This window comes from Primulina huaijiensis, chromosome 9, assembly GCF_012295235.1.
Source record: "Primulina huaijiensis isolate GDHJ02 chromosome 9, ASM1229523v2, whole genome shotgun sequence".
NCBI classification, from domain to species: Eukaryota; Viridiplantae; Streptophyta; class Magnoliopsida; order Lamiales; family Gesneriaceae; genus Primulina; species Primulina huaijiensis.
This window is the reverse complement of record NC_133314.1, coordinates 20,596,510-20,612,073: the sequence shown is the minus strand read 5'-3', so window position 1 is coordinate 20,612,073 and position 15,564 is coordinate 20,596,510. Positions and strand designations below refer to the sequence as shown.

Genomic DNA, 15,564 nt, shown 5'->3' with positions numbered 1-15,564 from the left:
ATAAAACAATTTGTAGAAACTTACCAAGGTGATATCCATCCACTGCCAGGTCATCAAACTGGTCCCACCGAAACGCCACCTCATCCCAAAACAACGGTCAAGTGTGTGATAACCCGACAACATCGGTTTGACTCCAACGTACGGACATTGCTCCACACTATATAAACCAAATGTTTCGTAGTCTCCATTTCTTCGTACTACTCTAACAACCAAGGAATTTATCGTACATCACATGCTTAATTTAGTAAGTTTGTTCTCCCTCTGAGAATAGGTCTTTTTTATTCTTGTTTCATTTGTATTATCTATCACTTGAATTTATATAGAAAAATATATTTTTAAATCGACAAAAAAATCAAGAACGATACTTCACAACACGGTTCAACTTCGAGAAGAACAGGTCTCAATGGTAATCAATATTGATTTCTTTATTGTATCCTACATTTTCCATGTATTTTTCTTCTGAATTGTATCTGATTAAAAATATATTGACTCATTACATATGTTTTTTACCTAAACCTTATAATTGTTTAGTTTTTTATTTAAAATTAACATGGAATTTCAAAGTTCTCCATGTTTGTTCAGAAAGAGAAAATTGAATATTGATATTGATTCAGATGTAAATGGGTTTTATTGTTTTTTCATTTTCAGGAAGAAATTACAAGCTTCTTTGGAGTTCAACTTTTCGAGTTTTGTGAGTCTTATTTATTTCCAGATACGATGCAGGATTCTGAAGTTGGATCAACTTCTAATTGTTGCTATGAAGAGCAATCATCCTATCCCACAAATCATTCCTTCAATAACTCAGATATGAACATACACAATAATATCATGCATAGTGACATGAAAACAGTCGCGGCCTCTGGCGCCACCGCCACCACGCTTTCCACCAGCCCCTCGACGCCAACCATCACCACCACCAGAGACGACTGCATGTCCATGATATTCGGTTCAACTGATGATCAGATAGGGAATGACATATCAGATTCAATAGACTTCACCTCCCTTTCTCCATCCTTTCCGATCTACCCTCATTATCAACACACGAGCGATCAAGAGCAATTCAACATTTCTTCGATAGACAGTAATTTTTCACTAGAAGGGGAATGTGGCATGCCTTCTCTGCCAATCATGGCTCATCAATGCATATCTGAAAGGCAGCAGGTCGTGGCGCCACCACCACAACCAGGGGTGGTTCCCATGATGGGACCATGGCTTCCGGCAGCTTATGAGGGGGAATGCGGCATGCCTTCTGTGCCATCTTACCTATCTTTAAGATCCCCATTACCTGGTTGCGCGCTTATTGATCCCATGATGGGACGGTATTTGCATTCAGGCGGCATAAACGCACCATTTTCTGAAGAAAATTCAGGGATTTTCATAGGGAGTGGTTCGCTCATGGGAACGGATCTTTCACATCAGGAACTGGAATTTCAAGGAGAAAATGGCGGAATTTTCATGCCTGACTCCATGCCAAGAGTTTTTAACTACACCTATGAGAGTCAACATCTGGACGTACATGGAGGTCCAGATACAACTCCCCTGACATCAGAGATTTCAGGTTTGGAAGATCCCAACTTCAAGGTGGGAAAGCTCTCTGCCGAAGAAAGGAAAAGGAAAATTCATAGATACATGAAGAAAAGGAATGAAAGGAACTTTAGCAAGAAAATCAAGGTCACCGTCTCTGATCTCTTTCATATATATTCATCAAATACGCAAATAATGAGTTAAAAAAAAATAACTGTATATCTTGTACGAATTAATTCACCAACTCTAGAACTAGTTTCCATCCGAAAATGCAGTACGCTTGCCGCAAAACACTCGCGGACAGCAGGCCCCGTGTTAGAGGACGATTCGCGAAGAATGATGAATTAGGAGATATCGGGAGAAGAGGCGGTAGCAATCATGAAGATGATAAAGATGAAGAGTTCAGCTTGTTTTCAACTCAAATCCCAGCTGATCAACAACGCAAGGTATGCATATGGACTGATATGGTTCAACAGCATGCAATTACCTTTTTTTTTTCTTTTGCTTTGTGTTGAACATTAGATTTAAATTGGTAGAAAAAAAAAACATTTCTCTGCAATTCCAAAAGACTCGTGTAATTATGATCAGAATTGTTAATCATATTTACGTACATTCCCGGTGAATTTACTGTTCTGTTCTTCGGATTCGTAGGTGGTTGTAAGAGAAGAAGATGACATTGACTCCTCAGATATCCTTGCACATATAAGCGGAGTAAACTCCTTCAAATGGTATCCCATCCAATCTTGGATTTGATCAAGCTATTATCCTTAATTTGATCAACAATTTTTGCAGAAACTCTTAATCAACTGGCCAATTATTTTGTTTTGCAATAATTGTAGTCATAGTTGTGCAGTGTGATTTTTGTTACCTCATACACTATATATTGTCTGGAAATATGTAAAAATATTTAGAGTAAATATTCTTAATTAGAGTTAATCATTGAATAATATTTGTATGTTATATTATACACGCAATATGTGTGTATCCGTCACTAGTATTAATAATAAGATAGAGTGAATCATTGAATTTCATTAGCGCACTTAGATGGAAGGATTTGATTCGGACGGAAGGATTTGGTTTGAGAGATATTTGAAATTATACCTACCTTGGATAGATTTCAAATCTCCATGTGTTTGTTAATAAGTATATTAATATAAATTCATCAAAATAATCAAATTCATTTGAAATTTGTAGTTACAAATCTTTCGATTCAAGCACGAAACTAAATTTATCAAATTTACATCGATATAAATTACTACAAGCGTAAAATTATGGTAATGTGGAATGAAAACGGCTTACAATAACACAAAATAGAAAGAAAAAAAAAAATCAATTTCACGACATGCACCTTAAAAAACAAATGTGAAATATCAGTTGGGTAGAGGTAGCTTGATTAGCAAAATATAAGTTCGAGCGTCGGTTCTATGAGTTTATAATTTTTTAAAAACATATATATAATTTATTGGTATACAAAATATAAGTTTTTTATTTATACTTATGTGAGACCCCGAGACTAAACACTGATAAAATAGCTTTGATGGTATTTTGGTAAATAAGTTGAAAAATATTCAATTTATTTCGATGGCATTTTTGTAAATAAGTTGAAAAAAAATGAATTAATTTTAAAGGTAAAATGGTAATTAGTGTCATATCTTTTCCATATGAAGTCCAAATGATTTGAGATTTGGATATGACGTAGAAAACTCAAAAATATAGAAGTTTCATGTTTTGAGTTTTGAAAAATTTGATCGTTTGACTGGTCCAAAGGGATATACCGACATTAAAAAGTTAAAATAGTATATATTATATTATATTATATTATTTTATTAATATAATAATAATATAATATAATATAATATTTTTAAAAAAAAAATGAAAATTGATATATATGAAACTTACGAAATACGTAACTTTCATTTTCAGAAATTTGACAGAGGAGAGAGAGAAAGAGGAGATAAGGGTTTCGATTTTCTTTTCGATCGTGCGACTTATCGGTTTATCCAATCGACGAACCGACTTCAGTTCTGAGATCGTTGACACGAGGTCTTCGATTTGAGGTATAAATTTCATATTTTTGATGATGTTTGAAATTCGTGGATTTTTGGAATAAATCCGATAAATTGTTAAATCATACAGAAATTGAAAATTGTTGAATAATGTATGATTTTAACGAAGTAGAGAATATTATAGTGATGTTATTTTGAATTATTCCCAATTTATATTTTAATCATTGGATTAAGATTGGAGAATTATTTGTCAGTTATTATTAATTCTGATAAATATATGCGGTAGAATAACCGACAAGAAGCTAAGTTTTGAAGTCGGAATTGAATTATGCTATGATTTGAATTTGATATGAATTTTAAAGTTTCAAAAGATATTTGAAACCTCTATTGTTGATATTGAATGATGTTATGGATTGAAAAGAATGTGTTATTGATGTAGATAGAGTTTCTATACTGAAATCTTAAAGCTACATCGACTGGAACGAAGAATTGAGGTATGTTGCGACCGGGTAACATACGACAGGTATCTGTATTATATGATATATGTTTGATTGATTGGATTGAGATTACATGTCTATATGCCTTATGTGTTGAGTTTATGTGGCATACATGACATGCACGTTGAGCTATGATCCTTGGATACCCTGATATGATTTGATTTGATTCTGGGGTTTGTGAACACGATGCTATGTTTGGTATTACATGACCCTTAAAGCATAGACATTAGTGGCCCCGATGATTTGATTGAGATTTGGGATTTGATGGCGCTTTGTCGACGCTATCATACGATTATCCCTGATTGAGGCCGGTGTGCCAGCTCGAGCATTGATTTGATAGCGATTCGATTGATTCTGACATGTGCTCAGTGGATGGGCATTTGACCTGATACCTCCACGACATACATGCATTGCATATCATATATCATTGTTTAGATATCTGTGGTATATATTGTGGTTGCTTCAGACTGAGCTTTGCTCACCCCAGACGGGGCTGTTGTTGTCTTTGTATGTGGACAATGACAGGTACTCCAGGATATCAGGAGACCGGAGATGGTACTTCTGGAGGGAGTCACAGTTTGAGTTGAGGTTTCGTGGTCTTTCCCAGTATATATGTTATGTATCTATATATACCGGGGTATGTCCCGAGGATATGATTTGTTGTTGTATGAGTTGTTTTAATTATGTGTGGGCATGTTTTATGATGTGAGATGAAATACTATTTTTAGTATTCAAATAGCATATTTTGGGCTCATTGTAAAGAAATTTTAAACTCGTTTTCCGCTGTAATTAATTAACCCTAATCAAATTGCATTGTAATAACGATTAGGAGCTAAGGGCCCCACACGGAGTGGTATCAGAGCATAGCTGGGAATGCTCGATTGAGTCTTGTGTACACTTGAATAGGCACAAATGAATTGTGCGTTTGTGTTTGAATTAATTGTATTACTTGCTCTTACTTGATTTGATTTGAGTAAGTATCTGATGAGATTGATGATATGAGATGGTGATGATGTGAAATTGATATGAAATGTGATATTCATCTTTTGATTTGTAGATGGATCCCACAAATGAAACTGCGAGTAGCAGTACTGAGAGAATAGTTGGACAATTTGAAGGGTTGTCCATGGATGTAGTAATGGCTCGATTCCAGGATTTGAAACCACCGAGGTTCTTTGGCACTGAGAGTGCAGAAAGAGCAGAGGCCTGGTTGAAAGATATCGAGCACTTGTTTAATATCGTTGAATATTCCAAGGCTCGGAGACTGAAACTTGCTTTGTATCAGCTGAAAGACCGAGCAAAATCTTGGTGGGAAGCCGCTGAGATTGGATTGAAAGAGGCCGGGATTGAAGTCACATGGGATGTCTTCAAGGCCCAGTTTTTGGAGCAGTATTCTCCTCCTTCTTATTATACTGCTCAGGAGAATGAATTCAATAGTCTGCAGCAGGGAACGATGACTGTTGCGGAATATGCTTCAAAATTTTCTACTCTGTTGAAGTATGCACCTCACGTAGCCGGGAATGCGAGGGCAAAATATAACAGGTTTGTAAATGGTTTACATCCTGCTTTATATACTTTTGTTGTTTCTGGATTGCCTACCAGCTACGCAGAGGCAGTTGAACGAGCCAAGGCAGCCGAGGCTGGACTTAGGAGAGGAGGTCCACAGTATACTCCTCCACCACCAGTGTCAGCTCAGCAGCCTGCATTGCGTCCAAGGGGTAAGAAGTTCAAGAAGACTGGTTCTGTTTCTTCGTCTTCTTCGAGTTCGAGTGGATCCCAGAGAGGGAGTCCCGTGATTGCTCCTTATTGTAGTTACTGTGGAGGCAAACATACTATCGAGCAGTGTCGAGGTATGTTTGGTACTTGTTATCATTGTGGACAGGAAGGCCATTTCTCTCGTGTATGTCCGAATAGGGGTACGACTTCTGCCCAACCCCAGCCAGGATTTAGAGGTGGCCCCAGTATGATGAGACCTACTGTTCCTGTTCCCTCTTTTCAGCAGTCGAATGTTCCACGATATCGAGGACCGAGTGGTCAGAGTGCCCAAGTCCCTCCTCAAGTTCGAGTGTATGCTATGACCGAGGATCAGGCGAAAGAAGCTCCTGGTGGTGTGATTGCAGGTATTTGCACGCTTTGCGATTATCCTGCACGTGTTTTATTTGATACAGGAGCATCTCATTCATTCATATCTCATGCATTTGTTGCATCTCACGATATTGAGTGTACCCCGTTGTACGATACTTTGTCGATAGCCACGCCAGCAGGGAAGATTATTTTGTCTGAGCAAGTTGTGCATAATTGTGTATTGATATATGAGGATAATGTGATGTTCTTGAATTTGATTGTCCTCCCAATGCACGACTTTGATTGTATTGTTGGCATGGATATCTTGACGACAAATCGAGCTACTGTTGATTGTTTTCATGGAGTGGTTCGATTTCGACCTGTTGATGGACCCAAGTGGAATTTTTATGGCAAGGGTTCCCAAGCCAAAATTCCATTGGTATCCTCGTTGGAAATGTCTCGACTTTTGTTTAGCGGAGATGAGGGTTATCTTATCTACGCTATTGATATTTCGAAGAAGGAGCCATCTTTATCTGATATTCCTGTTGCGAAAGAATTCCCGGATGTATTTCCCGATGAGATTCCTGATTTTCCTCCTCATCGAGAAGTTGAGTTTAGTATTGATCTTGTGCCGGGGACTGCACCTATATCTAAAGCTCCTTATCGCATGGCACCATTGGAATTGAAAGAATTGAAAGAACAATTACAGGATCTTCTCGATAAGGGATATATTCGACCAAGTGTATCACCTTGGGGAGCTCCAGTTTTATTTGTTCGAAAGAAAGATGGTACTATGCGAATGTGTATCGATTATAGGCAATTGAATCGGGCTACTGTGAAAAACAAGTACCCACTTCCTCGTATTGATGATTTATTTGATCAGCTTCAGGGTACTTCGGTATACTCTAAGATTGATCTTCGTTCTGGGTATCATCAAGTACGAGTTCGAGACGAAGATGTGCCTAAGACTGCTTTTCGTACCAGGTATGGCCACTATGAGTTCTTGGTTATGCCTTTCGGTCTCACGAATGCTCCTGCTGTCTTCATGGGCCTAATGAATCGTGTCTTTCGAGATTATCTTGACCGATTCGTTATTGTATTTATCGATGATATTCTTGTTTATTCGAAATCGAAAAAGGAGCATGCTGAACATCTGAGACTGGTACTCCAAACTCTTCGCAATGGCCATTTATATGCTAAACTGTCCAAATGCGAATTCTGGATGGATAAAGTGGTATTTTTAGGCCACGTCATTTCGAGACAGGGCATATCTGTTGATCCTGCTAAGGTTGAAGCCGTACTGAATTGGCCGAGACCTACGAATGTTACTGAGATACGTAGCTTCATGGGTTTAGCTGATTATTATCGTCGTTTTATTGAAGGATTGTCGAAAATAGCTAAACCTATTACTCAACTGACACAGAAGAATCAACGATTCATTTGGTCAGATGAATGTGAAGCTAGTTTTCTTGAATTGAAGACGAGATTGACCACAGCACCTGTGCTTACTATTCCCTCAGGTACCGGAGGATTTGTGGTGTGTACAGATGCGTCTGGTAAAGGTTTGGGCTGTGTTCTGATGCAACATGGCAAAGTGATTGCTTATGCGTCTCGTCAATTGAAATCTCATGAAACACATTATCCTGTTCATGATCTTGAATTGGCTGCCATTGTGTTTGCTTTGAAGATTTGGCGCCATTATTTGTACGGAGAAAAGTTTGTTATCTATTCAGATCATAAGAGTCTGAAATATCTCTTTTCTCAATCTGATTTGAATATGAGGCAACGCAGGTGGATGGATCTCCTGAAAGATTTTGATTGTGAGATTCAGTATCACCCTGGATCGGTGAATGTTACTGCGGATGCCCTTAGTCGTAAGGTGCATGATTCTGTGTTAGCATCTGTTTGTGTCGCCAAAGTACACGAGGATATANCACACACACACACACACACAACTACCGTCCACACCTATGTGAGCACCGATGAGGTGTCATTCACCTATTGGATGTGATGAAATATAGAAAAATTGTGTATCCAATGGGTAAGTGACACCTCATCGATGCTCACATAGGTGTGCACGATGTATCATATCAAAAATGTATATATATATACACTCATCTTGAACATTTATATAAGCAACGTGGAGTTATTACTTATCTATTAGATGTTTAATTTTTTTTTTTATGTTTCATACATTAAATAGTTAGGCATCTCCTTATTGCTAATTAAAATGTTAGTTATCATTACATCCATTAACTTTCCAACAATAATAATTACCATTAAATTAGGAGTTGTACTTAGAGCTTTGCCAAATAATTTAGTAAATCATTTTAGTTGGCATGCCTAGTCGAGCCAATTAAGCCTTAATCGAACATATTTATAGAGGAAAATTGGTGTGCTTTCCTTAATCGAACTTATTTATATACATTATTAATTCAAACACGAGATAAATTAGTGAATATATACTGAGATCAATACATGAAATGTGACATTTTTATAAAAATAAATAGATAATAAACTCGCTTATTTTGAATATCTTGTGTTGCGGCCGGTATGTGATCGAATTTATTTCGAGGAAGGCACGATCGAACATTGCATGTTTTCAACTCTTTAAACTTTCATTTTCAGTTCCGTTTCATTACTTCCGTCTGGCTTCTCCGCTGACAGCTGGCTAATAGTTTTCAAATTACTATAATAGGATAACACGTTTTTTTTTAAAAAAAAAAACTATAGAACTTCCAGCCATTATACTCCCCATTTTGGTGCACACTCCGTAAATTTTCATGCTAACGTAATAATCTACAAATTAAGTTAGTCTGATAAACCGCATTGAGTAAACTTTGTCCGACTTTTTCTTGAAAAGTGTTTGTAAAAAAATCAAACACAGATCAATAGTTAAATGTTTGTCCAATCTAACAACTAGAACACTATTAAGAACGAAAATATATATGTTTATATGCGGACTGCATAGTTGAATTATAATGTAATTAATGGCTGTAATATTCTATTATGTTTATTCTCATTTTTCGAGGAATCCCTACTACAAAATATATAGAGGGATGGCTATACGGAACATATAGCTAGCACATTCGGGCTGGTCTTCGGACCCTGTCTGTAAAGTATTCAAAATACTATGTAGCCGTTTGGGTTGGTGCGAATCACAGCAGACTATATAGTAATTTTTCACATTTTTTAATAACTATTTTTTGTATTTATTCTTTATTTAATTATGTTGACTACCATTAATTTTTTTACAATACTAAAATTTTATCATTAAGCTTTTTATTAATAGTTAAATATATTACATTGTGTGTTCCAACGTAGAATTGAATATGCACTCCATTTCGATTGGTTCATGGCAGGCATACTATTATTATCCTCTCCCTAAGCACCTCTGATCTTCTTTTCACAGCAAGGTCACACTCTATTCAAAACCCAGGAAAGTACAGTGCAAGACTGTAGCTTTCTCGCTGTCACTGCCACAAACAGCAGCAGCGAGGAGCAAGAGATCAGCTACCGGAACATTACGACTTTAATTTCTTGAGTAAGGAAAGCAAAGCCGCGCAGCCGAAGATCGTGAATTTTATAATTTATACACAAAAAATATTCTAATAAACGAAGTTATTCGTGCTTGATAGCAGAGCGAGCCCCCTTTGAAGACATTAACAATTGGGCTGAGCTGAAAAATAGTGGGTTTAAAGGCGTGGTTTTCGATAAGGACAATAATATCACTGTTCCTTACTCTTCAAGTGTGAAGACCTAAAACAAGTTGTAACAGCCGGTAGAATGGTCATTGAACCACATTGAAGGACACTGATGCCCCTAAAACCGAGCCATAAATCAGCACTTTGACCAAGCATGCAACAACTACTAAAATCAAGAAAGAAAGATCCAGAAATGCAACTCAAAATTTGAAATTCAAAGGACACGTGCAGCTGTTAAGGGCGAGTTGTAACAACCCATTCATTGACCATTGACAGCTTTAAAAACCGAGCGTTAATGAGCCAATTCAATGGCCATTAACAACCTTAAAAACCGAGAATGAAAGCTGTGAGATCCTGAGACTAAACACTGATAAAATAGCTTTGATGGCATTTTGGTAAATAAGTTGAAAAATATTCAATTTATTTTGATGTCATTTTCGTAGATAAGTTGAAAAATAATGAATTAATTTTAAGGGCAAAATAGTAATTAGTATCATATCTTTTCCATATGAAGTCCAAATGATTTGAGATTTGGATATAACATAGAAAACTCAAAGATATAGAAGTTTCATGTTTTGAGTTTTGAAAAATTTGATCGTTTGACTGGTCCAAAGAGATATACCGACGTTAAAAAGTTAAATAAATTATATTATATTATATTATTTTATTAATATAATAATAATATAATATAATATAATATTTTTAAAAAAAAAATGAAAATTGATATATATGAAACTTACGAAATACGTAACTTTCATTTTCAGAAATTTGACAGAGGAGAGAGAGAAAGAGGAGATAAGGGTTTCGATTTTCTTTTCGATCGTGCGACTTATCGGTTTATTCAATCGACGAACCGACTTCAGTTCTGAGATCGTTGACACGAGGTCTTCGATTTGAGGTATAAATTTCATATTTTTGATGATGTTTGAAATTCGTGGATTTTTGGAATAAATCCGATAAATTGTTAAATCATACAGAAATTGAAAATTGTTGAATAATGTATGATTTTAACGAAGTAGAGAATATTATAGTGATGTTATTTTGAATTATTCCCAATTTATATTTTAATCATTGGATTAAGATTGGAGAATTATTTGTCAGTTATTATTAATTCTGATAAATATATGCGGTAGAATAACCGACAAGAAGCTAAGTTTTGAAGTCGGAATTGAATTATGCTATGATTTGAATTTGATATGAATTTTAAAGTTTCAAAAGATATTTGAAACCTCTATTGTTGATATTGAATGATGTTATGGATTGAAAAGAATGTGTTATTGATGTAGATAGAGTTTCTATACTGAAATCTTAAAGCTACATCGACTGGAACGAAGAATTGAGGTATGTTGCGACCGGGTAACATACGACAGGTATCTGTATTATATGATATATGTTTGATTGATTGGATTGAGATTACATGTCTATATGCCTTATGTGTTGAGTTTATGTGGCATACATGACATGCACGTTGAGCTATGATCCTTGGATACCCTGATATGATTTGATTTGATTCTGGGGTTTGTGAACACGATGCTATGTTTGGTATTACATGACCCTTAAAGCATAGACATTAGTGGCCCCGATGATTTGATTGAGATTTGGGATTTGATGGCGCTTTGTCGACGCTATCATACGATTATCCCTGATTGAGGCCGGTGTGCCAGCTCGAGCATTGATTTGATAGCGATTCGATTGACTCTGACATGTGCTCAGTGGATGGGCATTTGACCTGATACCTCCACGACATACATGCATTGCATATCATATATCATTGTTTAGATATCTGTGGTATATATTGTGGTTGCTTCAGACTGAGCTTTGCTCACCCCAGATGGGGCTGTTGTTGTCTTTGTATGTTGACAATGACAGGTACTCCAGGATATCAGGAGTCCGGAGAGGGTGCTTCTGGAGGGAGTCATAGTCTGATTTGAGGTTTAGTGGTTGTTTCCCAGTATATATGTATATGTATCTATATACCGGGGTATGTCCCGATGATATGATTTGTTGTTGTATGAGTTGTTTTGATTATGTGTGGGCATGTTTTATGTTGTGAGATGAAATACTATTTTTAGTATTCAAATAGCATATTTTGGGCTCATTGTAAAGAAATTTTAAACTCGTTTTCCGCTGTAATTAATTAACCCTAATCAAATTGCATTGTAATAACGATTAGGAGCTAAGGGCCCCACAACTTAATGCTTGTTATTGATATTAAATGTGCAACATAAAAATGTTGGCATACATTAGTAAAAGAAAGTAGAATTATCTTCTTGAAATGATATAAACTCGTGATTAAATTAGATATTGTTGGGTGCAATAATTGTTTTTGTTAAAAGAGTGATTGAACTGTATGTTTGAGCTGCTCTATAATTTAAAATATTTGGGTTGCACCGTTGTCATCAACTATAGTTTTTGGTAAAGTAGCAATCCCTCGATCATACAATTGGTATCATAGTCAATGTCACGAATTCGATTCTCATTTATTGCAATGAGTGTAATTTTTGAGTACAATAATTGTCCATGCTGAAAGAGTGATCAAAACCGTGGTATTTGAGCTGCTACATTGTTTAAAAGATTTGAGTTGTACCGTTACCATTAACTATAACTTTTGATAAATCGATAAGCGTTCAGGCTTACAGCTATAAGATTCTTTGTTTTATCTATTTTTAGCATATGGTAATTACAATATTATTTTGGAAAGATATATTACGTTTTTTAGGAAAATAATATTTGAAAAAAAACAATTAATTTATCGTAATGATTGTAAGAAGAACAAAAAATATTAATAAAACAGTTTTTATTGCGAATATTTTATTAAAAAAAACCTTGGAAAACATAGCATAATTTTACAATTTATTAAATTAATATATTTTATCGTCGTCCTATATTTAATAGGGGTGAGCATCCTGCAGTTTTGAGGTGGGTTTTTAAAAAAATTCAAATCGAATTATCATTTACGATCGGTTAGTTTTTTAAAAAAAATCGTTGTTTTATCTATATAAATAGTTTTATAGTTTCCAGCGATTGCGTTCGATTTGCATTTTTTTAAAATGCTCAATTAAAATGAAAAATACTAGAACATATATTCAAATTGATTCGAAAACAATAACAATAAAGTATTTTCAAATATAAAATATAAATCAAATCGTACAACAAATAAAACTAAATACAAAAATAATATTCAAAATCAATACAATAATTGAGCATAACAAGACACTCACAACAAAAACGAAAATTTATAAATTTTTTCGTAATCTGAGTGTTTTCTAATTTTAGTCTTATTATCAATCTTAGTGTAGTAACTTGCGTTTTTTTTCCCCAAATTCGGTTTTTTTTTCCAGAATTGAGATCGAACACCAGAAATTGCTTAGACGGTAAAGTTGGAAAATGAGTTTGTGGATTTTGGTTTTTACTTTTTATTATGAGATTAGTCTATGTAGTTTTTTAATTATAAAAATTCATAAAAACAAATAAAATAAGAAAAATGAAAAACCAAAGATGCAGATTTCAAACTTTGGTTTCCTGAGTGTTAGACTTGTCAAGTTGGGGCAGGCCCGACGCTATAAAAATTAAGCTGGTTGGGTTGATAAAATAGTAGCCCGTTTGGAGGCGGGCCAAATGGGTCGAGCCCGTTTGGGTTGCGGGTCAAGACGGGGGCGGGCCTAAACGGGACGGGCTGACCCTCCAAATTAAGGTAGAATTTTATGTTTTTAAATTTTATATAAAAATTAGAATAAGTCTCCTACTTGTTGGAATTCAACATATTTGATATTGGAAAATGCCATCAAACATAAAAAAGCATTTTCTTCTCTTCAATTGAATGATAATAATTATAAATATTGTCCTTCAATTGAAGAGTGGAAAAGAGGAGAAAAAATATGTGAATTTCTTGAGCTATTTTATGATACTACCCATTGATCTCTGGTTCTTCTTATCTTATATCAAATTTGTACTTCATGCAAGTTTGGAAGATTGAGGTTTTGTTAAATGAGAACTTATCAAATGAAGATGAGGTGATAAGTGCTATGTGTAAAAGGATGAAAGAGAAGTTTGATAAGTACTAGAATCAATATAGCATGATGGTTACATTTGGGGTTATTCTTAACTCACAAATAAAGCTTTCAATGTTTTTAAGTATTTTATGAAACTATTTGACTAAAATATATTTTTCTTCTATGTTTAATGCGATATTGTTTAGGATTTTTTTTAAAAAAAATATGTGGGTCAGTCCGCCTAACCCACGGCCCAAGGTGGGTTGGGCTGGGTTGACCATTTAGAGATCCCGCCCCGCCCCGCCCCGCCCCGCTTTGCCTAATGGCGGGTTGCGGCGGGTGCCCGCCAGCCCGTTTTGACATGTCTACCGAGTGGGTACATTTGTATTGATTTTTTTTGAACTTTATTTTTAAGATTACGTGGAATTTGTTTTTTTTTGTTTTTTTTAATTAGCTCAGGTGGATTTTTTTTTTTAAAAAAATATTTATTAGACTATTTTCATACAAAAACCAAAATCCTCAAATTTATTTTCTAACTCAATATACCCGGTAGTCAACTAAGTAATTTTTTATTGTCGATTTCAATTTTGGGCAAATAAAAAACAAAATTTGGGAGACAAAATGCAAGTTAATATAAGATGACAGCAAATTAACTCATAACAAGACTAAAATTTAAAAATATGCAACTTACAATTTAGGGAAAAAACTAATTTTCTCCAAAAAAAATGATATTTACACCATGTTGTCAATTTTTATTTCTAAATTTCAAACAAAATATTTGTAGTAAAATAAATAAATACTCTAACAAATACAATACTAATTCGAATAATATTTAAAAAGAAGATGTACTTTTTTGTATGATGAAGAATTTTGAACTAGAGTTGAGATAAAGTTAACGACGAGTTCTTTAATTGAGTGTGTTAATAATCCTAGGACAAGTGTTATGCAGTGCTGCAGACCTTGGTCAAATATAAAAAATTGGGCCTCGAGACAATAAAACATGGATTTTTTTTCTTTTGATTAAATAGGGTTTTTCAAAACTAGATTTTAGGTGGGTAAATTCAGTTAAAAAAAATAACTANTGTTTGTGTATTATTTTATGAAAATCATCATAAGGAATTTTTGGAAATATACTTGATATGGTTTTTCAAGGCATCGTGAAAGTTGGAGAGAAAATAACACAAACATGCAGTACATGATAATAAAATATTTTTGGGGCCTTTCTTAAACCTGGACCTGAAGCGATAGACTCACTCGACTCATATCAGGTCCAGCTTCGATTCTATGACAAATGATTTAGGCAAAACAATTTTGTGCAATTCTTGATCAAAAAAATAACTGCACCATATATATAATGCGATTTATGATTATGATTTTTATAAAAAAAAATTAGGAAAAAAGGTATGGTATAGTTCGATTTGGCTTAAATTTTTTTATTGCCCCTAATATTTAGGGTTGGAATCGGTAGAAATCAAGCAAAGCTTTTCTTTTAAAAAATAAAAAATTTACACATCTGAATTTTTTGGTGATATTAAATCATAAAGATTTTTTTTAAAAAAAAACCCACAAAGACTTAAAACTATAATATCAAACCATACAACGTTGAATACGAAAGTATTATTTGTAAAAATTTAACGATAACAAAATTTGTGTAATCTCACCGATCGTATATTGTAGGACAGTTCTCTTATTTGAATTATTCATAAAAAAATATTATTTTTTATATTAAAAATATTATTTTTTATTGTGAGTATCTATACAATTTACTATATTCTAT

The 15,564-nt window shown here is 34.5% G+C and overlaps 2 protein-coding genes and 1 long non-coding RNA gene across 4 annotated transcripts in view; all 3 read left to right on the top strand.

The window, feature by feature from the left end:
• The window catches only part of LOC140985138 (uncharacterized), a 48,136-nt gene that overhangs the window by 15,573 nt on the left and 16,999 nt on the right, over positions 1–15,564 (top strand). The window lies entirely within an intron of this gene.
• LOC140985367 (uncharacterized) lies at positions 216–2,532 on the top strand. 2 transcript variants are annotated; one of them, XM_073453211.1, is made up of 4 exons: positions 216–244; positions 649–1,671; positions 1,800–1,970; positions 2,176–2,532. In XM_073453211.1, exons 1-4 carry the CDS (start codon positions 233–235, stop codon positions 2,275–2,277), a joined length of 1,308 nt encoding a protein of 435 aa, XP_073309312.1. In that variant the 5' UTR covers positions 216–232; the 3' UTR covers positions 2,278–2,532. The 2 variants fall into 2 exon arrangements, with proteins under 2 accessions (XP_073309312.1, XP_073309313.1); XM_073453212.1 differs by having other exon boundaries at positions 220–406; positions 2,176–2,531.
• On the top strand, positions 3,463–8,755 carry LOC140984614 (uncharacterized). Its single transcript, XM_073452161.1, has 3 exons — positions 3,463–3,581; positions 3,970–7,187; positions 8,720–8,755. Exons 2-3 carry the CDS (start codon positions 5,085–5,087, stop codon positions 8,753–8,755), a joined length of 2,139 nt encoding a protein of 712 aa, XP_073308262.1. The 5' UTR covers positions 3,463–3,581; positions 3,970–5,084.